This window comes from Dendrobates tinctorius, unplaced genomic scaffold (assembly GCF_039654945.1).
Source record: "Dendrobates tinctorius isolate UK_male_01 unplaced genomic scaffold, ASM3965494v1 ptg000174l, whole genome shotgun sequence".
In the NCBI taxonomy this organism is placed as follows: domain Eukaryota; kingdom Metazoa; phylum Chordata; class Amphibia; order Anura; family Dendrobatidae; genus Dendrobates; species Dendrobates tinctorius.
In genome coordinates, this window is record NW_027361841.1 from 15,514,421 (window position 1) to 15,536,794 (window position 22,374).

General features: G+C 39.2%; 1 protein-coding gene across 1 annotated transcript in view; it reads right to left on the reverse strand.

Annotated features, from left to right (window-relative positions):
* Positions 1-15,421: 15,421 nt before the first annotated feature.
* CD36 (CD36 molecule (CD36 blood group)) overlaps positions 15,422-22,374 on the reverse strand; it is a 58,396-nt gene continuing 51,443 nt past the window's right edge. The window contains exons 12-13 of the mRNA XM_073551323.1: positions 19,528-19,685; positions 15,422-15,924 (exon numbers count right to left, since the gene is read on the reverse strand). Coding sequence (XP_073407424.1) covers positions 15,915-15,924; positions 19,528-19,685 — 168 coding nt within the window. The 3' untranslated portion in view covers positions 15,422-15,914. The remainder of the gene's footprint in view (positions 15,925-19,527; positions 19,686-22,374) is intronic.

The window sequence follows — 22,374 nt, forward strand, 5'->3', positions numbered from 1 at the left end:
TCACTGCTCTTACAGTAAAGAATCCGCGTCTGTGAGTATGCTTAAACCTTCTTTCCTCCAGACGTAGAGGATGCCCCTTTGTCCCCGTCACAGGTCTAAGAGTAAAAAGATCATTAGAAAGGTCTTTGTATTGTCCCCACATATATTTATACATTGTAATAAGATCACCCCTAAGCCTTCGATTCTCCAAACTAAATAACCCCAAGTGTAATAACCTGTCTTGGTATTGCAGACCCCCTAGTTCCCTAATAACCTTGGTCGCTATTCTCTGCACCCGCTCCAGTTCAGCTATGTCTTTCTTATACACCGGAGACCAGAACTGTACACAGTATTCTAAGTGTGGTCGCACTAGTGACTTATATAGAGGTAAAATTATGTTCTCCTCATGAGCATCTATGCCTCTTTTAATGCATCCCATTATTTTATTTGCCTTTGCAGCAGCTGCTTGACTCTGGCCACTAAATGTGAGTTTGTCGTCCACCCATACACCCAGGTCTTTTTCAGTGACTGTTTTGCCCAGTGTTTTACAATTAAGCACATAATTATACAACTTGTTCGTTCTACCCAAGTGCATGACCTTACATTTATCCCCATTAAAGCTCATTTGCCATTTATCAGCCCAAGCTTCTAGTTTACATAAATCCTCCTGTAATATAAAATTGTCCTCCTCTGTATTAATTACCCTGCAGAGTTTAGTGTCATCTGCAAATATTGAAATTCTACTCTCTATGCCCCCTACAAGGTCATTAATAAATATGTTAAAAACAAGCGGGCCCAAAACTGACCCCTGTGGTACCCCACTGCTAACCGTGACCCAGTCCGAGTGTGCTCCATTAATAACCACCCTTTGTTTCCTATCCCTGAGCCAGCTCTTAACCCACCTACACATATTTTCCCCTATCCCCATTGTTCTCATTTTATGTATCAACCTTTTGTGTGGCACTGTATAGAAGTCAGACTCACCGGCCTATAGTTGCCTGGGTCCACCTTTTTCCCCTTTTTGAAGATAGGAACAACATTTGCCCTTCTCCAGTCTTCTGGGACTTCTCCTGTTCTCCAAGAATTTTCAAAGATTATGGAGAGGGCTTCAAAAATTTCTTCTGCTATCTCCTTCAGTACCCTGAGGTGTAATGCATCTGGACCTGGAGACTTGAATTCATTTAGGTTAGCTAAGTGTTTCCTCACTATCTTTCTGTTTATTGATATCCTGGATTCTTCTATTCCCTTAATAGGACAGTGAAGAACAGTTGATGGTGCATTTCCTTTCTGAGAGAAAACAGATGCAAAATAGGAATTTAAAAGTTCGGCCTTCTCAACATCCTGTCTTACCATTTCATCATTTTCATCCTGTAAAAATCCTATAGTATCTTTGACTTTTCTTTTACTTTTGACATATCCCCAAAATCCTTTATTATTGCTTTTGACATCTCATGCAAGCCTCAATTCATTGTCAGCTTTAGATAATCTGATTTGTGCCCTGCAGGTTCTGCAGACAGCATTATATTCTTCTTTAGATATGCCTCCCTCTTTCCATTTTATAAACATTTCTTTCTTCCTTTTTAGCATGTGCTTAAGTTCTGTGTTCATCCATCCTGGTTTCCTTAAATGCTTCCTATTCTTCCCTTTGTTTGGAATTGTTAACAATTGTGCTTTGAGATTTTCATTTTTCAAGATTTCCCATCCTTCCTGGACATTTTTGTCTTTAAGGATATCCATCCATTGGATCCCTCCAATTTTCTTTCTGAGTCCCTTAAAATCTGCCTTTCTGAAATCTAACCTTGACGTCTGAGTCTTCACACGTCTTCCTCCTCTAGTTATCCAAAATTCTAAAATAGCATGGTCGCTACCTCCTAGGGTCCCAGCCACTTTTACCTCCTCAACCATTTCCTCCCTGTTTATAAGGATTAGATCCAAGGTAGCAGATCCCCTTGTTTTCTCCCCTACCTTTTGGAAGATAAAGTTGTCAGCAAGAGAGGATAAGAATTTCCTTGACCTGTTAGTTTTGCCTGAGAGAGATTCCCAACAAATGTCTGGATAGTTGAAATCTCCCATGACAACTATGTCATAATTTTTGGAGAACTTGGCCATTTGATGCATAAAGAGTTCATCCATATCTTCAGCTTGCACAGGCGGCCTGTAGTAAATGCCTACAATGGTGTCCTTTCCATTGTTCTGTCCTTGTATTCTTACCCAAACAGTTTCCACAGAACTCCCAGTCTCTGAAGCTTCAATCTCTGTGCAGATATATGCGTTTCTAACATACAATGAGACACCTCCTCCTCATTTATCAAGTCTGTTTCTTGCAAATAAGTTGTATCCTTCTAGCCTTGTATTCCAATCATGTGTATTGTCCCACCAAGTTTCAGTGATTCCAATGACATCATATTTCTTTTCCTGTGTTAGTAGTTCCAATTCTCCTTGTATGTTGCCCATGCTTTGTGCACTAGTATAGAAACATTTTAGTTTGTGATTGGTTTCTCTTTCTCCAATATTTTTATTATTTAGATTCTTTTCTCTTTGTTCTTTCCTCCCACTTCTAATAGCAGAATCCTCAATAGCATTTGTCTGGTGTATTGTTTTTTCTGGCCTTTTGCTTCCCTTCCCACATTGTTCTAGTTTAAAGCTCTCCTGATGAGTGTAGCAAGGCAATTTCCAAATACATGTTTTCCAGTCTTACCGATTTCCTCTTTTCAGCTGCAACGGCCAAAATCCAGTGACTGTTGAGCTCACAGAGACTTTTCACTTATCCCAGAAGGCACTGGGAATATGCAAATGATCTCTTCAGGACTCTTCCCCTGGTTTACCGATTTCCTCTTTTCAGTGGCAACGGCCAAAATCCAGTGATTGTTGAGCTCGCGGAGACTCTTCACTTATCCCAGAAGTCACTGGGAATATGCAAATGATCTCCTCAGGACTCTTCCCCTGGTTTACCGATTTCCTCTTTTCAGCTGCAACGGCCAAAATCCAGTGATCGTTGAGCTCGCTGAGACTCTTCACTTATCCCAGAAGACACTGGATCCCTGCTGCCTAACTGGGGGAGCCGGCTGTCAATCAGAATTACATTGGAAGTCCAGCCCTGTGGCATTAGCAGAGGCAGCTGAATCCCTGGCACGAGAAGTCTGTGACCGCTCTTTACCGGGAAAGAATGGCACCGTTTACAACAGGCAGATAAGTTGCAATTACCTGCCTGTTAGTGCTTAGGTACATTTTTTGTTTTTTATAAAGTCCTGGATATACAATTAAGTCTAAATTTAAACGCAGGCAGAGAAACATAGAATGCAGTTTAGATCTTGTCTCCCATTGCGTAAACTGCAATATTTAGGTATATTTGAATAGACAATCATAAAAGCATTCTTTGATAAACCTAATGTTTCATCCAATATAAAAAAACCTGTTGATATTTGCTCTTTAAATGTGCTATCTGTGTTGGTTATGTAGAAACTACGGTAATTATGTTTTGAACTTTCTATCACCTCTTTTTTATCTATAATTACAGTGGAAATCAAGGTTAGTCCAATGAGACTTTAAAACGAGAGATCAGATAACGGATTAGCCTTTGACTCCTTTGATATGAAGCAAACTTGCAACAATGTAGTAACTTTGTTTAGGACAGCTGCACTTTCTATAAAAGCATAAACATTATATGTATCCTGCCTGTAGAAAATAAAACATATGCTGATGTCAAGAGGTTTATTTGCTATCAATGTATTTAAAGGCATTGCCCCCGTTTCAGATAAAATTTGGCCATGGCAGCAATCTGTTTGAAAGCAACAAACCACGCTGTGCTCGCTTTCCCCGGGTACATGGCGGGTATGGTGGATGCAGCAGTGACGTCACATCAACAGTGGGGCAGCAAATCAGTGAGCTCAGTTTCTATGCCAGAAACATACCGCTCAGAGTCGCTGAGCTCACTGATTGGCTGCCACCAATCAGTCAATTATAGACACGGAGAGCATCAGTGTAGACTCAGCTGTGGAATCAGGGACAATGAATAGAAAAGCAATTTGTTGTTTTTAACAAACTGCAGCATAGATTAATACATAATGTCATAGCAATCCATACCTTTATTAAATCGCATATACAACACTTTTACCTGCATCCAATCATGTCATTTCATGTGTGTATTAGCTGGATAATGTCACTTCCACCAGCCTACACAGACAGTGCCGCTGAGCTCAGTGATCGGCTGCTGCGCTGATGACATAACATCACCACTGCCACCAATATCAGATATCAGCAGTGACAAAGACTTGTATTGGACCTATGGACAATGAGAAAGGTTTTTTATAACTAACTGCACTCAGGGATGGGGATTTTCTGGCTAGGTTCACATTTGTGCTTGTATTTCCTTTTTCTGATCTGTAATATTAATAGAAAAACAAAAATTACAGCAGTGGTACATTGCTTTCATTATGCACACCAATGATGTCTGGCAGACTATATTGATTTGAATGGGTCGGTTGATTTTCTTTCATGGTTCCCATCATTATACTGGAAAAAAGAGCATACATGCCGTGCAAATTATTCAGGATACTTTGGTAGACTCTGCCAGAAAGTATCTTATTAGTGCCTCTGATGCATGTGTGACTGTTACACACCTGTTACAGATCCAAGCTTTGCTCCCCTCACGGTCTTTTTTTCTCTGTTGTGCTACACGTTGGGCTTTGCAGATAGAGTGGCGTGATCCCATGTGGTCATATGCCTGGGCCTATATAAGGCCTTCCAGGACACACACATGTCTTGGTATTAATTAAGACTTTTCTAGTTGCTTTTGACTTTCGTCCCTGTTATTCCATGACCTCTGCTTTGTGTTTGCCTGTGGCTTTCAAGACATCTCCTGTGTGCCAGCAGCTTACAGGATCCCTTCTACTTGTTTCCCTTGTGCCTCAACTGTCTTCTGCACCAATGCTCATGACCCATGTACTCACCCGGACCTTGGGCTTTGAGGATGTACATCACCTAGTTAGCCTAACAGAATACCAAGACCATGGATCTCAAAAGCACGCAACAACAACACCATTACTGTGGGTTACTGAGGCATTTGGGAGGGACCCTAAGAAGGGGTTACTGTTATGCACCTGTTCCAGATCCAGGCTTTGCTTCCCTCATCCCGATCCACTGATCTCTGTTGTGCTCCACGTCAGGCTTTATAGATGGCCCAGCGTGAGTGAAAAAGGAAGAAAGAAGAAATGCAATATTGATGTGCACACCTTGTGTCATGAACCATAAAAAATATACACTTTATTAGCCAAACATATCATAAAACTATATAAAAACAACAGCACAACTTGATGAACAAGTCAATAACATACATATAGTGACCAATATGGGATCACCATGAGTAGATTATAGAATAGATAGTAAATACGCAGTCTCCTGGGGATAGACTTAAATCAGACAATTGTAGGAAGTCTAAAGACCAATGTGGACATTACACAGGCAATGCATATCCTATAAGATCAGTTTTTTATCAAGTGTTATGTGCAATATAGGCAAGACAGATAATACAGCTTGTCCACAATCAAAGGACATGTATGTAAAAGTGCCAAATCTTATAACCACATCAGGCACCCTATGTAAACATTCATGTCAAAGCAAAACCCATTATCAGATATAGCAAATCAACCTGGTAATATCCTAACAAAACCACAGAACAGAGGTGTAGCCACAAGCAATAATAAAATAGCTAGATATAATGTCGATCCATATCACCCATAGAGAATCATCAAGTGTGTTATCCCAAACACCCAATGCGTATCGCTATCAGACACAGCTTCATCAGGGAAATTGTCTCAGCGTGAGTGATCCCATGTGATCATCTGCCTGGGCCCATATAAGGCCTACCGGGACACACCACAGTTCTGTCTGCTACCTTCTCTGTGTGTTCCCAGGATCTCTGCTACCTGTTCCCAGTCTTTCAGAACCAGGCCTATATGTTTGCCTATGCCTATGTCTATTGCATTGCCTATATCTTCTAGGATGCCTGATACTTGTTTTCTGTGTGAGTCAACTAGTGCTGTACTAAAGCCCGTGGCCAGTGTGCTCACTCGGACCTTTGACTTTAAGGATTCACTGCACCTAGTTAGCCTAACCGTGACCTAGATTATTAGAAATGCACCAAAAGGCTGCTGGAGTTTGTGTTTAGAAAAGCATAGGGGAAGATATGTCTTACTAACTATGGTATATTTTACATACATACATTTTAGATTTTTAGTCAATTAATAAATATTTGTAAGGGTAAAAATGCTATATAATGTAATCTTTAGTGAAGAGAGAAATATGAAGATCTACAGTGAAGAAAATTATTTTTAGGAAATGATGTTTAATTAGACTGATGAAATTAATGGTATTGTTGAGGGGGTTATCCAACACTGTATATTTTTATAAGTATATAAAATAGCAAAGGGAATAATATCTTACCAATCCATTGCTTTTTGTGATCCAAACTCTATCCTAGTTCCCTATTTGCCGTGGTCAAGTGCTTCAACTTATGACCACAGCAGCCAGTCACTGGCTACTACATAGACATGTCAACACTACTGAGTTCACTGCCCTGGTCGGTGATTGTCTGCAGCGATCAGCCTACAAGTACAGAGACGGGGAGAATCCAGAGAAATTGATGTACAGGAGTGTCAGGGAAATGGTCAGGTGACTATTACTGCGCTTGATTCTCAGCTGTTTGTAAAAAATAAATGGGATTAGATAAATTTTATAAGTGGTTGCAACTTTAAATAGTAAATCTGTTACAAAAATAAATGTTACTAAATGTTGGCAAATGTAAAATATTAATTTAGTGACTGGATGGTCACTGTAACCAATGTTCGTACCTTAGGCTATGGATTTATTACGACTACTGTAATGCAAAAGCTATCCCCAAAGTTCTCCTTCAATAATGCACAGCTTGTAGTGTTGCTTTAGCATAAGGCTTTGTGCACACGGTGCGGATTCTGCTGCATATACTCAGCGGATTTGGCCCTGCGGATTCGCAGCAGAACTACATGTGATGTACAGTAGCATTAAAGCCTATGTGAAACAAAATCCGCTGTGCACATGCTGCGTTTTTTTCCGTGCATATTTGGTGCAGAATGAAAAAAGCAGCATGTCACTTCTTTTGTGCAGTTTTGCTGCAGTTTTCCACCTGCTCCATTCTAGAAATCCGCAGGTGGAAAACCGCAGTGGAAAACCGCACAAAACATGCATTAAAACTGCACAAAAAATGCACTAAATCCGCAGGAAAAATGCAGGTCATTTGACCTGCGGATTTAGTAAATTCTGCGCGGAAAATTCCTAAGCAGAATACGCACCGTGTGCACATAGCCTTAGAGGAAAACTGCTAGTTGCATCCTTCTTTTCATTTTCTAATATACTAATAGATGCCCAAGTAAGAGAAGCTTGGCCTTTTGTCTATAAGTGAGTGGATTCAAGACAACTTTCAAGACCTTATAGAAGAGGGCATTGGGTCAACTATTAAAGCATTCCTTACTTTTTTTGCATAGTTTATAACTTTTATAAAAATTTCATGCCACAAACTAAACCCACTCATAAGACAAGAGGAAATATGTCAAAATGTACTGTTTTGTGTGATTACATGAACATATGACTGTGAAGGATATATCGCCAAAGCATTGAAAAGTAAGAAACTTCTTGTTAGTCAAAGGTATCTGTTACGCCCAATGGTGGTGCATGTGGATTTGTGGGCCCACTGTGCCAGAGGACTGGGCCTGCCCAGGAAGAGGCATTGTTCCTAGCTAGTGTTCACTGGAGCTCCTGATGGTGGAGACAGAATGGGCTGCAGGTAACTGCTAGGAACTACTCCTGGGCAGAGCCCGGTATTGTAGCTGCCCACCCAGGGGTTAAGTACGCTGACACTGATTAGACTAGTAAGTTCTGACACGTCTACAGAACGGTTACTGACACGGATTTGCGTTCAGTTCAGACACGCCGGTCCAGGACCAGGGGACAAGATTCAGGCACTGGCCACTCTGGGACCAGGGATCGTCAGATACAGGACTGGCCACACTGGAATCAGGGGTCTACACATACAGAACTGGTCACGTCCAGACTTCGGGTACAGGACTGGCCATGCCAGGACCAGAGATATCGGTTCAGTACACTGGCTGCATCTGACCAGTACCAGGAGACCTAACAACTCCCTAGTAGTACACCTTACTGACTAATGATTTTACTCGTTGCTTGGCGACTCCCTAAGGGAGAGGGAGTTTATTTGTATAGGATGACTCCTAGCAATTGGCTGATAGCCATCTTGCAGGTGTAATAATTATACTTAACACCTTTTATCAACAAGCTAAGGGCATTTAGCATATGCACGCTTTGCTCCATTAAGAACAGGGGAGCGTGCACACACATGTACTAGGCACGCTGCTGATAACACTAGGAAGCAGGAGAGACACACCAGGACACCATGCCGCCGAGCTGGGGCAGTGAGCAAGCCAGCATCCCTGCATGGGGGGTAGGGGATACCATGCAGGGGAGCCAGCCGTTGCACTACAGTATGACTCTTGCTGTGTATGTCATTTGCATTCACATTCCAGTGAAGTACTAGACCAACTTTAATCATGTTCTCTTTATTTTATGTTGTTCTGGCTATAACCTGCTGTGGGCACTTTTCATTTGAATGGAATTTTGTGGGCACTAATCCTTTAAAGTTACGGGGCACCATTAAAGCCAGATACCCCTCGTGTTATGAATGGGTCACCGAGGAGAAAAAAGCTAAACAAGCTAAGCCACAGAAAACCAAAGTGGTTGGTAACTATGCAGATTGCAGATCCCTGATCTTACCACACAACTAGCAGCAGCCGTGGAGCATACCTACGATGATCCTAGACGCCTTGTCACGGCCGGAGGACTACATAAGCCTAAAGCAAGAAAAGGGAAAACTAACTGCCCCAGAGCAGACCCCAAAGGAATAGACAGCCCCCACACATGTATTGACAGTGAAACAAGATGAAGGCACAAACACAGCCAGGAAAATAGGCTGAGCAAATGATGGGGCCCAAACTAACTAGACAGGAAAGGAAAGGGAAGACACTGTCTGCAACCTGCAAAAAACCCTACAAAAATAATGTCCAACACTTCTGATAGCAAAATTAACCCTGAAGTCACTAGACTTCTCCCACTATATCAGCACTCTGAAATATTCTGAGACAGAGCAAAAAGAGACCGAACTAGTATGGGACAAAAGGCCAATTGGCAAAATACTGATAAATAAGAGTGAAAATTCAGCTCAGCCCCCAGCCGGGGCTGGCAGACCACACAAAAAACTGAATATATACATATTAGTCCTTAAAGCCCAACACCAACTATGGGTACATTCCGCAAGGATAAATGAACACTAAATGCCACTAGAAGGAATAGACAAATGGCACAAGGAATGTAGAGTACAAAATATAAACAATTTTATTCATATTAGAATTCATATATCATACAATCACATATAGATGCCTCAAATTACCAAAAAGCCGCTAGATGCATGGACAGAATGAATCACTACATTATTAAAAATAAACCAATAGTGGTGCTACACTATGGCATATAGTACCCGCATAACTATAAGTGAGACCGCTATAGACCAGATTATAATAAATGCCCCAACTGACACATTACTCCAACATTTAGTACCTGGACCTAACAGAAGCGGATCACATTCCTAGCAATTCAGGACAAGCCATAACAACTGCTACCAAATGTAGAATTAGTCATACCTGTGTATTATGTCCACGCTATCACCGCGATCTACTAGGGGGAGATCGCGGTGATAGCGTGGACATAATACACAGGTATCACTAATTCTACATTTGGTAGCAGTTGTTATGGCTTGCCCTGAATTGCTAGGAATGTGATCCGCTTCTGTTAGGTCCAGGTACTAAATGTAGGAGTAATGTGTCAGTTGGGGCACTTATTATAATCTGGTCTATAGCGGTCTCACTTATAGTTATGCGGGTACTATATGCCATAGTGTAGCACCACTATTGGTTTATTTTTAATAATGTAGTGATTCATTCTGTCCATGCATCTAGCGGCTTTTTGGTAATTTGAGGCATCTATATGTGATTGTATGATATATGAATTCTAATATGAGTAAAATTGTTTATATTTTGTACTCTACATTCCTTGTACCATTTGTCTATTCCTTCTAGTGGCATTTAGTGTTCACAAAAAACTGAATAGACCAACAAAATCAAGTGTTAACATTAGCAGAAAAACTTAGCTTTAGATGACTGGAACAGAGCTGAAAGCCAAGAGCTGACAAGCCAGAAGGAATCACCAGCAACTGACTAGGGCGTCGGCTGTCTTAAATCCAATCTGAGAATCCTGAGATCCAATTGTCATCCTCATTCTCAGGTGGCAGATCTCCACCGATCAAACCAGCCGCACCACCTCCCGTCACCACCAGAGGGAGTCCAGAAGGGGAACTCACAAATGGTGAACCAGAGATGAACTGACAACACCCTCAGCAATCTTCTACAGTATTATCTATGTACAGGCATAGAACATTATTGTGTGTGGTGGGCACTAGTTCCATCCTAGGAGTGTCTAGTGAATAAAACAGTCATTTTAGAAATGCAAGTTGTTATAAACTGCCTCCTGATGACTACCTGTAGGCAGTCTCACCTCAGTTAATTGAAGGAATACCCTAAGCAGAAAATAGATGACCCTGGGCTAATACACACTGAAGTGACCTGAAGAAACTGATAGGGCCATCTGTGGGCCCATATGCATGTGTTGATCTCTTATCCTCTAACATAAGGCGTAGTTGGCACAGTACTTTTAATTCACTATGCACAAACAAAGGCAGCATCTCATCATTCATTTAACAAGTGACTCAATTTATTATGTAAATGTGTGAATGAAGGTAATGTAATATTTGCATGTAGCTGAACAGTGGGCACCCCCAAAGTCAGTGTTACTGCTGGGTCCTTGCCACCCCAAGATCAAAGAGTGGCCTTGTCTAAATTGTAATTATCAGAAAAAAAGGTAGCGACTATATATTGGCAACTTAAAAGATATAAAATGTAATGTTGTGGTGAATACTATATGTATATTAGAATGATGTTTAGCACAAGTCATATATTATTATTTGTGTTACCTACCCTGTTGAAATGGAAATACCTTTTGGATATTTAAGTTACCCTATTGCTAACTGCTATGCCATCTCCACAGGACAAGTCACCAGCACTGCCGCTGCTGTGGTCTCCACTGGTCTTGGAGCAGGAGTAAATTTACTATGCAAATAATGATTTTTTTATCATATTTCCTGCCATCAGCCTAATTCCCTAGGAATCCCTATAAGCATTTAATACTAATCATCATTTTGTTACTTCTATTTGATGCCTTCCTGATGAGTCACCTATTTGCTTTTCCTCTTGTAGAACAAATTCTTTCTCCTGTTGATAATTATAAAGAGTATCCCATTGTAACATAAAACGATGAGCACAACAAGGGGTTGTTAAGGATAATTTAATGCTTCCTTAAATGGGTTCTGTGATAATATAAAATTACATATAAAAATGTCATTATAACTGCATTTTTAAATACCTTTAATTAGCAAATAATTAGTTTTATCTAGGGATGTAATCACTGGCCACATGGCACTAACAGAAACCTGTCCTGCATGTTAATAGGACTAGTGCCTGTGAGCATGTGCAATAGGAACTTCCACCGCCAGTGGCTGCTGTGACCTGGGTATAGTTTATCAGTATGCAAAGAAAGTTTTCTCCTGTTTACAGCAGCTGCTTAGAATTCAGGGATGGACAGCAGTGTGAGCAGCCTCCTCTTACTGCAAGACTCCAGCCATCTCTGGTAATAGATCACAATATCGACTGGGAGATCATCTTTTCACACAAGTGGAGCAGAGCTTCCTACTGCACATGCTCACATGCGCAGCTCTCCTACTAACGTTCTAAGACATGTTTCCATCTGTCTAACAATTTTAATTCTATACTGATTAGCTCTGTAGATAAAAGAGGCACAATTTGGTAATTGAGGTAGTTAGCAATGTATATATAAGGACATTTTCTTTCTTTAACATTTCATTTTCCTGGAGAACACCTGTAACAGTTTAATGACAACATTTGTACAATGACGAAAACACTATACAAATAGCTCTGTTAGCAAAATTTTCAATATGTCAGGTTCATGTCCAGGAAATCTTTGTGGATTTGCCATATTTTATATAAATGTGCATTTACTTATATATGTATTATAACTTTCAGCTACATTGAGACAAAGGTTATTGGCCAAAGGCATTTATTAATTTTCTCATTTTTATGTTTTTTTTTAAATTATTTCTAGTTTTCTAATACTGTAAGGCCTCATTCACATGTCCTGATGATTCAGATACTGAAAAAAACAGTACCGGCATTATTCGTGTCTGTGTGTCATCAGGGTGGCATCTGTGTGCACCATTCGTGTGACACGTACTGGAATGGAATGCAGAAGAGAAATGACAGATGTTTAGGTGTTAGATGTGAAAATATAGAGAATAGATTATAGATAGATATCTGTGAGATATCTATTTAGTGCCTTGTGTGTTTAGTTTAGTGTTCAAGTATTTCAATCATAGAATCATAGAATCATAGATCATAGAATCGTAGAGTTGGAAGGGACCTCCTGGGCCATCTGGTCCAACCCCCTGCTCAAAGCAGGATTCGCTAAATCATCCCAGTCAGATGTCTGTCCAGCCTCTGTTTGAAGACTTCCATTGAAGGAGAACTCACCACTTCTCGTGGCAGCCTGTTCCACTCATTGATCACTCTAACTGTCAAAAAGTTTTTTCTAATATCTAATCTGTGTCTCTTCCCATTCAGTTTCATCCCATTGCTTCTAGTCTTTCCTTGTGCAAATGAGAATAAAGTTGATCCTTCTACAATGTGACAGCCCTTTAGATATTTGTAGACAGCTATTAAGTCTCCTCTCAGTCTTCTCTTTTGCAAACTAAACATTCCCAAATCCTGCAACCTTTCCTCATAAGACAGGGTTTGCAGACCGGTCACCATTCTGGTCGCTCTTTTCTGAACTTGCTCCAGTTTGTTGATGTCTTTTTTAAAATGTGGTGCCCAAAACTGGACACAATATTCCAGATGAGGTCTGACCAAAGAGGAGTAGAGGGAAATAATGACTTCACGTGATCTAGACTGTATGCTTCTGTTAATACATCCTAGAATTTCATTTGCCTTTTTTGCTGCTGCATCACACTGTTGACTCATTTTCAGTCTGTGATCTATTAGTATACCCAAGTCTTTTTCACATGTGCTGTCACTTAGCCCTATTCCTCCCATTCTATATATGCTTTTTTCATTTTTATTGCCCAGATGTAGTACTTTGCATTTCTCCCTGTTAAAAACCATTCTGTTAGTTGCTGCCCACTTCTCCAGTTTATTTAAATCTTTTTGAATCCTCTCTCTCTCTTCTCTAGTATTAGCTATCCCTCCTAGCTTTGTGTCATCAGCAAATTTAATCAGTTTACCCTCAATTCCTTCATCTAAATCGTTGATAAAGATGTTGAACAATACAGGGCCCAGGACAGAGCCCTGTGGTACCCCACTTGAGACATTCTTCCAACTGGATGTGCAGCCATTTACGACCACTCTTTGGGTCCGATCACTAAGCCAGTTATGAATCCACCTAACAGTTGCCTTGTCCATTCCATACTTAGTCATTTTTTCAATAAGGATTGTATGAGAGACTTTGTCAAATGCTTTGCTGAAGTCAAGATATACTATATCTACAGCATTTCCTTGATCCACCCAATCAGTGATACCGTCATAGAAGGAAATTAAGTTAGTCTGACATGACTTATTAGTTAGAAACCCATGCTGACTCTGTTTAATCACTTCATTCTTATCCAGGTATTGACATACATGTTGTTTAATAATTTGTTCAAAGATCTTTCCTGGTATAGAAGTCAGACTCACCGGCCTATAGTTGCCTGGGTCCACCTTCTTCCCCTTTTTGAAGATAGGAACAACATTTGCTCTTCTCCAGTCTTCTGGCACTTCTCCTGTTCTCCAAGAATTTAGCTAATATGAGGTACACAAAAAACGAGAATTATTTTCTGTAGGTAAATGGGTTGGCAGTGTTGCCCTATTCCGCAAGGTACGCGTACTAGACACTCTCTCTGCTCAGTTGGCCAAGTAGCGCTCATGAGAAGCCATCGCAGTGGACCGACTGATTGTTTTCTTAAGTCTTCTCTAACGCTTTCGGCTATTTTGCAGTGGCAAACATTAAGGAGCAAAGCGTCAACATCAAATTTTGATTCCTGTTAAAGAAAACAGCAGCAGAAACAGTTTCAATGCTTTGGAAAGCTTATGGGATACTAAGCCAGGCAAGAATTAACGAGTGGTATTCCCAATCCAGAAGTGGCCAAATGTCACATAAAGATGAGGTTGGTTCTCAAAGGCCAGAACAGACCAAAAATGTTCAAAAAGTGCGAGATGCTATTATATTTAATCATCACAAAACAATAGACAAATTGGAGGAAATATCTGGAATTTCCTGAAGTAAAAAAGAATGCCAAAGAATCCTACTTGAAGATTTCAACATGAGACGTATCACGGCAAAGTTTGTTCCACAACTGCTTTCCAATGACCAGAGGGAGAACCATCTGAGAGTGTGTTAGCAAATTAAAGAACAGGCACAAACTGACTCTAATGTTTTGTTAAAAGTCATCACAGGGGATGGATGTTGGTTTTATGCCTATAATCCTGAAACAAAGCAGCAGTCCAGCCAGTAGATGACCGCTTCATCGTCCAGACCAAAAAAGCATGGCAAGTGAAATCAAATTTGAATTCCATGATTGTTTGATTTTTCCACATCAAAGGAGTCATTCGCATTGAACTGATTCATCAGAGCACCACAGTGAACCAACATTACTATTTGTAAGTGCTGAAGCAATTTTGAGAAGCAGTGAGAAAAAAACTACCTGAATTGTGGCAATTAGGGGACTGGCTGCTTCATCATAACAACGCGCCTGCCCACACATCGTTGAAAATCACCAGTTTGTGGTGAAAAACGACATGACAATGGTTTCTCATACTCGCCCAACCTAGCCCCTTCTGACTCTCTTATTCCCAAGAATGAAGAAAAACCTAAAGCAGAAGCATTTTCAAGCAAGCAGCAAGCAGACCACTGAGACAGGCCTCCGCCCCTACATCATGCAGCTCTTAGATGGGGTAGCAAAAACATTGTAACAGATTCCCTTTACAAAAAAAGTTGAAATATTAAAAATAACAAATATTTAAAATTAAATATTATTATACAATATATTATAAATAACAACTATAAAATTAATATTCTGTAGACTGTGCCATAGTGACTTGTGAGATAAGTTCTTTTTTTTTTTAAGTGTGTAACTTGCATGTTAAAAGATAAGCCGATAAATGAATATAATCACTCAAGTTGATAAATATAAAGAATGTTTTATTTTACATGACATGCACAAAATATATCTCAATATCTGTTATAAATTATACAAACACATTACATTTTAATCTAAATTGTAGAATTCCTTCATGTTAACATACAGCCGTATTGCATAATGCACTGAAAGACATTTCAAACATAATGTACAAATATAATAGTGTATTATTCATAGCTATATTCATGGTACAGCTACAAAACAACACATTGTAATATAATACACAGTTATCATACTTGTCTCTTTTATTCATTAGACCATATATAAATATACATTTTGGCTATGAACATACAGTATATTGACTTGTGTATGGTTGATATATTTTCATTTTGATATTTTGGGACTATAAATGTTATGGTTGGAGTAGCTTATTTTTTCTTTTTTTTTTCTTCATTTCCTCTATTAACATTTATCTGCTGGGAATTTTCTCTCAGGTTTCTGTCATATCTGTCATATCAGCAGCAGTTATGGTACTTGTTTACACCTTCCTGGAAAAAAAAAGAAAAGCATTTAGTATTAACACCTTAAGGGAGTTGTCAGGTCCAAAGGATAGGTGATAACTTAGAGATTGGTGGGGTCTGACCACTGGGACCTGCACTGATCAGCAGAACGGGTACCTTCTACTCCAGTTAGAATGGTAGAATGGACCGGCAGTATGCAAGCTTGACCATTTTTCTATGGGGTAGTCAGAAAATGCAGAGCAAAGCACTCAGCAGCCCCAGAGCAAATAAATGAAGCTGAGTCGGGCACCTATTATATGCCCAACTATCTCTAAATTATCACTCATCTTTTGGATAGGTGATAAACTTATTTACACTAGAGAACTCCTTTAAAGAAGCACTCCTCCTTCCATCAGAGTTTTTATTCTCTTAATACATGTGTAATTACAATTGCTCATTTTGCCTTTCTGCCAAGCTAATTGTTCTCTTTTCTTTGCTCTATGATGAAACAGGAGGTCTCTTTTCCTTCAAGGATTTTTGCAGTGACTTATGACTCATACGGGGAAAATTGACCTCCTGTTTCTACATAAAACTTAGAATGATATAGCTAGTCAGTTTTTATCACATGATCTCATAGAACTAATGGAAAACAGAAGAAATAACTAGGTAGAAAGGCAAAATTAACAATTGTAAGTACACAGAGCTATATAATCTGATGATTGTAATATATTAAGAGGATAAAAACTTTGATGGGAGCGCTTCTTTAAACTTAAAAAACAGAAAGAACATTTTATCTGCACTGTAACATTAAATATAGATGTATTGTACAGTATGCAAAGAGTGAAAGCTGTATTTGGCCCAAGAGCCTATTCTGTGCTTGAGAGACAGGCATAATGTATCAGTCCTATATTGCCTCTAAATATATTATGCCAGAGTAGATATATGGCAAAAGAGGAGATAATTTGTTGCTATAGAAATAATATAACTTACAACTATTATGCCAACATTTTCCTGTAGAAAGCTCAAGAACATTAGATTCACATCACACTTATTGAAATGGTCTACTGAATGTAAGCAGCTGATATACAACTGCATTCATCTACCCGTACATATGTCCCCATTTATTTTTCTGGCCTATATCTAATTAAGCACGTTTTAAGACCATGTTAGACTTATGCTTAAGAATGTTGTAGACCTTTGGTCTTAAACATGTATATCTGAAAAGTGTAGTAATACATAGCAACATATGTAGAATTAGACAAATATCTAAGAGGTTCTACATTAAAGGGAACATGTCTTTTCTAGCATGTAAACTGTCCCCAGTGTGTTGTTAATGATGCAATGTGAATCACTAAGGCCTGTTTCACACTTCCGTTGATGGCGGACAGTTGACATCCGCCAAAAGCGAAAATTAACGGATCTGCCTCCGTTGTGACATACGGATGTCAGCGGACGCTAATATGGACGGATCCGCCGAAGATGAAAAATTTAAAGCGACCGCGGTCTGGAAGGAGAGAGAGAGAGAGAGATAGATTTTTCGCCGCTCCTGGAACGGCATTTCAGGGTTAAAATGCTTACGGGCATGCGCACTTAAAATTGACGGACCGTCAAGAAAAAAACGTTGCAGTGTCGGTCTCATCCGCCCGGGAGACGCTAAAATCTTGGCAGATCCGTCAAAAAACGGTTGGGAGAGATGACCATCAGTCAAGATCCGCCACTAATGTAAGTCTATGGGGGTAAAAAACGGATCCGCCCCTTTTTTGGCAGATCTGTTTTTTTCTAAAATTGGCGGATTTTGACTGACGTCAAAAAACGGAAGTGTGAAACAGGCCTAACACTTTTATTCATTAAAAACAGCGATCTAATCATGTGTAAAAAGCACTTTATGTAGTTCAAGCGTACCTGCTCATTTAGTCATAGAGGTGTGCTTCATTTCATTCAGTCACAGTTGGTGCCACCCACGCAAATTGAATTATGTTCCCAAGGTTGCACCAACGTCACTTAAGTCCACTTTGAAAAAGCCTGAGCTTGCACAATTTATTGTGAAGCCACGCTTGTGCACTGTAAACCGGGAACCGCGCATGCGCTGTGGCAAACAGCTCCCACCATGGCACATGTGTGGCTATGAATGATATGAATTTTAGACTTGCCTAACTTCTTTCTGCAGTGGCCAAGTTCCGATTTTGTGTTTTCGTTTTCCTCCCCATCTTCCAAGAGCCATAATTTTTTTTATTTTTCTGTCCACTTCTATATATGAGAGCTTGTTTTTTTCAGGATAAGCTGTACTTTTGATTGACACTATTCATTTTACCACATCAAGGTTTGTAAACTGGGAAAAATATTCCAAGTGTGGTGAAATTACGAAAAAAGTATACAGTAATTCTTTTATAGTTTTTGGGGATTTTAATTAATGGCGTACATTGTGTGGTAAAAATTACCTGGTATTATGATGCTCCTCATCAGTATGATTACGGCAATACCAATGTTGTACAGTTTTTAAATTATTTTAGTGTCGAAAAAAATCTGAAAATTCTAAAAAAAAAGTTTTTCGTTTATGTCGCCATTTTCCAAGACCCATAACATTTGAAGGCTTATTTTTTTATGGGACAGGACAATGTTTTTATTCATACCATTTTGGGATAGATGTAACATTTTGATTACCACTTACAGCAATTTTTGTGGTATTGTTGTGAATGAAAAAATGCAATGTGTTTTTTAATTTTTTTTCGGTTTATGGTATTTACTAATTGGGTTAATTATTTTTATGTTTTGAAAGATTGGACCACATATGTGTATTTTTTTATTTTTATTACGTTTATTTGTAATGTAATTTGTATTTGTAATCTGTATTTTTAATTCCCATTAGGAAACTTGAACCTGCGATCATCTGATTGCTTGTACGATATACAGCGATAACACAGTATTGCTGCATATAGTAAAAATCACAGTCTCCTTAGAAGATTAGCTATAGACTGATTTTCAAAAGACCTCCATGATAAGTACAGGTCTTCAACAACTCATAGCAACGCATTGGTGCCCTGTAATCATGTTACAGAATGACGCGCCCCAGTGCCGGTGCACTGTTACTGCCGCTGTCACGCTGTCAGAAAGTGGCATTTAACAGGTTAACAGTCATGGGCTCCACTCCTTCCCACCTCTGAATTCTAGAATTAGGTCCGTGCTGTGAGTCACAGTCTTTATCTGCTGGGTGTTGGTCAGGATGACCACGTGAGCCCACTACATACACCTGCTATCGATTTGCGCTGTACACGTCAGGCGGATGTCAGTAAGTGGTTAAAAATCATTGTTTTCGGCAGCATATTGCTCTGTGTAACAGGGCTCTTGATGCCGAGAACAATGGCAGCCTATTTGTACTGAACAATCTAAGCAGGCTTTTAAATGACTGCTGAGCGGTAAATGCTTAGCGATGGTGGTCTTTTAGTGCCGCTGTTTGGTTCATCATCAATAGGTTCAGCTACTGTATTTTGACCATAGAAAAGTGTAGAAAATGTCATTCTTTTATCTCACTATCTTATCCATGATGACCCCACAAGAGCAGCTGGTTACACCTCCTAAATCAATTTATGTTTTGAATCATTATTATTACAATCCAGACAAATTTGTAAGAACTTAACATAACTTTATACTCACTTTCCTCTACAGCTTTTGACAGAAAGTGTTATGGAGCAGGCAAGGAATATCACTCCCCCAAGGCATATAAATAAGATCTGTACAATCTTTAAGGCATTCATTGGAGTAGTTACACTGGATTTAAACGTATTTGCTGAATCGTCACCAATCATGGCAGTCTGGAAGAAAACAAAGCAGAGACATATTCCTGTAGTGAATTTTAGACAACTCTACACAGCTGAAATGTAATTTTATTTTTTTTTACAGTAGATAGATAGATAAGAGAAAGAAGAGATAGATAAGACTTAAGCATAGATAAAAAGATAATAGATATGTAGATAAGAATTAGCATAGATAGATAAGAGATAGATAAGAGATAGCATAGACAGATAAGAGATCAGATAGATAGATAGATAGATATGTCAGTATATGGCAATTGAAAGTCACAATTCAAAGGAAATTTTTTTTTAGCAATGAATGAAATATCTTAAAATATAACAGTTTTCATCTGCCACTTGAGCAGGCACACCAGGCTGATACTTCATGTTCTCTATAAACTTTTCTGTACATACAGACACAGGATGAGGAGCATCATCATAAATATTAGGCTGGAGTCACACTGCCAATTTCTCCTGCGATAATCGCATCGCATAGCACGGACTGGCCAGCACCTCTCCTGACCTGAGAATGACAGCATGATGGATTACTATGCAGCTCGGATGAAAAATTCGTCAGTGTGACTCTGCCCTTAGAGGTTGGGTGAGTGTTAAATATTAATAATTCGTTAAATATTTCTTATTACACCCAGTTCTGTAGATTGCTTTAGCTTATATGACATAGGCTATTTTTAAGCTTGGCTCATGGTAGAAATGTCAGCTCACTACATATTTAAGTTTAGCCTTGAGGTAAATGTCAAACTCCATATATACCGAGATCACATGCTTCAAGAGACGTATATAATTCATGGCTAACTGTAGAGGTTGCTGTCTTCTTCCCTCACCATCATGAGAGACAGACACGAAGATGTCGCCTGTGTTGGGCCATGACATGACATAACAGCTGGTATATTACTTGACGGCGATGTGAGAAGCCGAACTGAGAGACAGCAGCCATTTGCTATTCAGGATCTCGGAGAGAAGAAGAATACATGTTGCTTTGCTATGAACAATGGACAATCTCTCTTTCACTTATTTTTATTCACCTGTTTTTTTTTGTAATAACCTTTCTTTGATGGAAGAATCCAAATAAACCACTATATTTTTATCTGGTAACTAGTCCTGAGTATTTTACAGGATAAGCATTATTTTACATTGGAGAGCCAGCCAGATCTGAATTTTTGTACTTTTTTGCGGATTTCCCTCAACTTGCCCACAAGGGGGATTGAACTTTGCTCATATGTGCAAGTTGTCAGAAACTCCACTATTCACAAGAATCAGACGGAACCTAGACGTGAGGACTAAGAAGTGCCAGATAGATTGAGAAGTACTACAAGGGCCAAAAGTACCAGACGTAAGCCAGACGTGTGAAGACAGGAGCCCAGCGTTGTCCATCAAAGGAACAAGCTGAGACATTTCAAGGTAAGATATATGGATGTCATTAATTGTCTTGCTAAGCAGAGTAAATTGAAATTTAAGTCTGTAGACAATTCTAATTCAGAAGTTTTATGGTTAAGTTTATATGCCGAGTGTGAACTCGAGAATCAAAGGTTAGATTCTAAGTTTTTCAATAGAGAAAGAGAGAGATTAAAAAATATTCTACAGATGGTAGATATATTTCATAGATCTGTGTCAGAGAAATCTAAAAATGATTGTGTAGAGGATAGTGATATTCCCGAGATTCACTGTAATGTGGAGAAACAGTTACAAGTAGCAGCAGCCATTGAAGGTGACCTTGCAGACGTGGAACAAGATGGAGAAGTAGGAGGAGACTTCAGAACTGACGTAGAGGATGTACAAGGGAAAGACGTACCAATAAAAATAGATCACTCACAGGCCCAAATCCGAAGGAAAGTAAGAAAAACTTTGCTAGAGATATGCAAAATAATTCCTGCATATGACAGCAAAATGCATGTTTGTAGAAACTCTGAGGTTTTTGAAAGTTGTGTTGATAAATTTGATTTATCTAACGAGGAGAAGAATCAGTTGTTCAAAATGTGGATCCCTGTAAATTTTGCTAGGAGATTGTCTTTAAAGTTATCTGGTGAAATACATGAGAATTTAACTGATAAGGACAGATTAAAAATTCTCATTTTTTGTTCATCAAATGAAAATCATCCAGATATTGATATTCTTCAAAAATTAAGGATTGGTCGGAAGGAATGTATTTTTGCGTTCATGTCCATATATGAACGTTTGTATAGAATGCTGAGTGAGAATGTCAAAACACCGTCCCTCATAAGGAGTTTTGTAAGCAAATTTTGGTTTCTAAATCCTGCATCTCGTGTTATTGCGTCACAAAAAGATTCTTTGTTTGAATGTGCGCAATCCCTTGATTTTGCCAGAAAACACGAGAATCGTGAAAGGACAGTAAATCGTGCTAATTTTGTAAAGACAGGCAGAGTAAAATCTTATCAGAAGCCTGTATTAGCAAAACCTTCTAAAATGAGTTTTCCCCAAAATCAAATATATGAAGAACAAAGGAAATCACATGTTTGTTATAAGCCATATGGAATGATGCAAAGGAACACCGAAAAGACACAAATTGAATTAAGAAAAATGATGAGTTTTGATCTTCTTTCTGTAACCAAGATGGCCGAATTTGACAGACAGAAACAGGTGGTGAGTGACATCATGGCCTGTAAACTGAATACTCTGCTCCAAGAATCTATCAGCTTTAAAATGGCAAGAACCTTTCAGGATATTTTTTGCA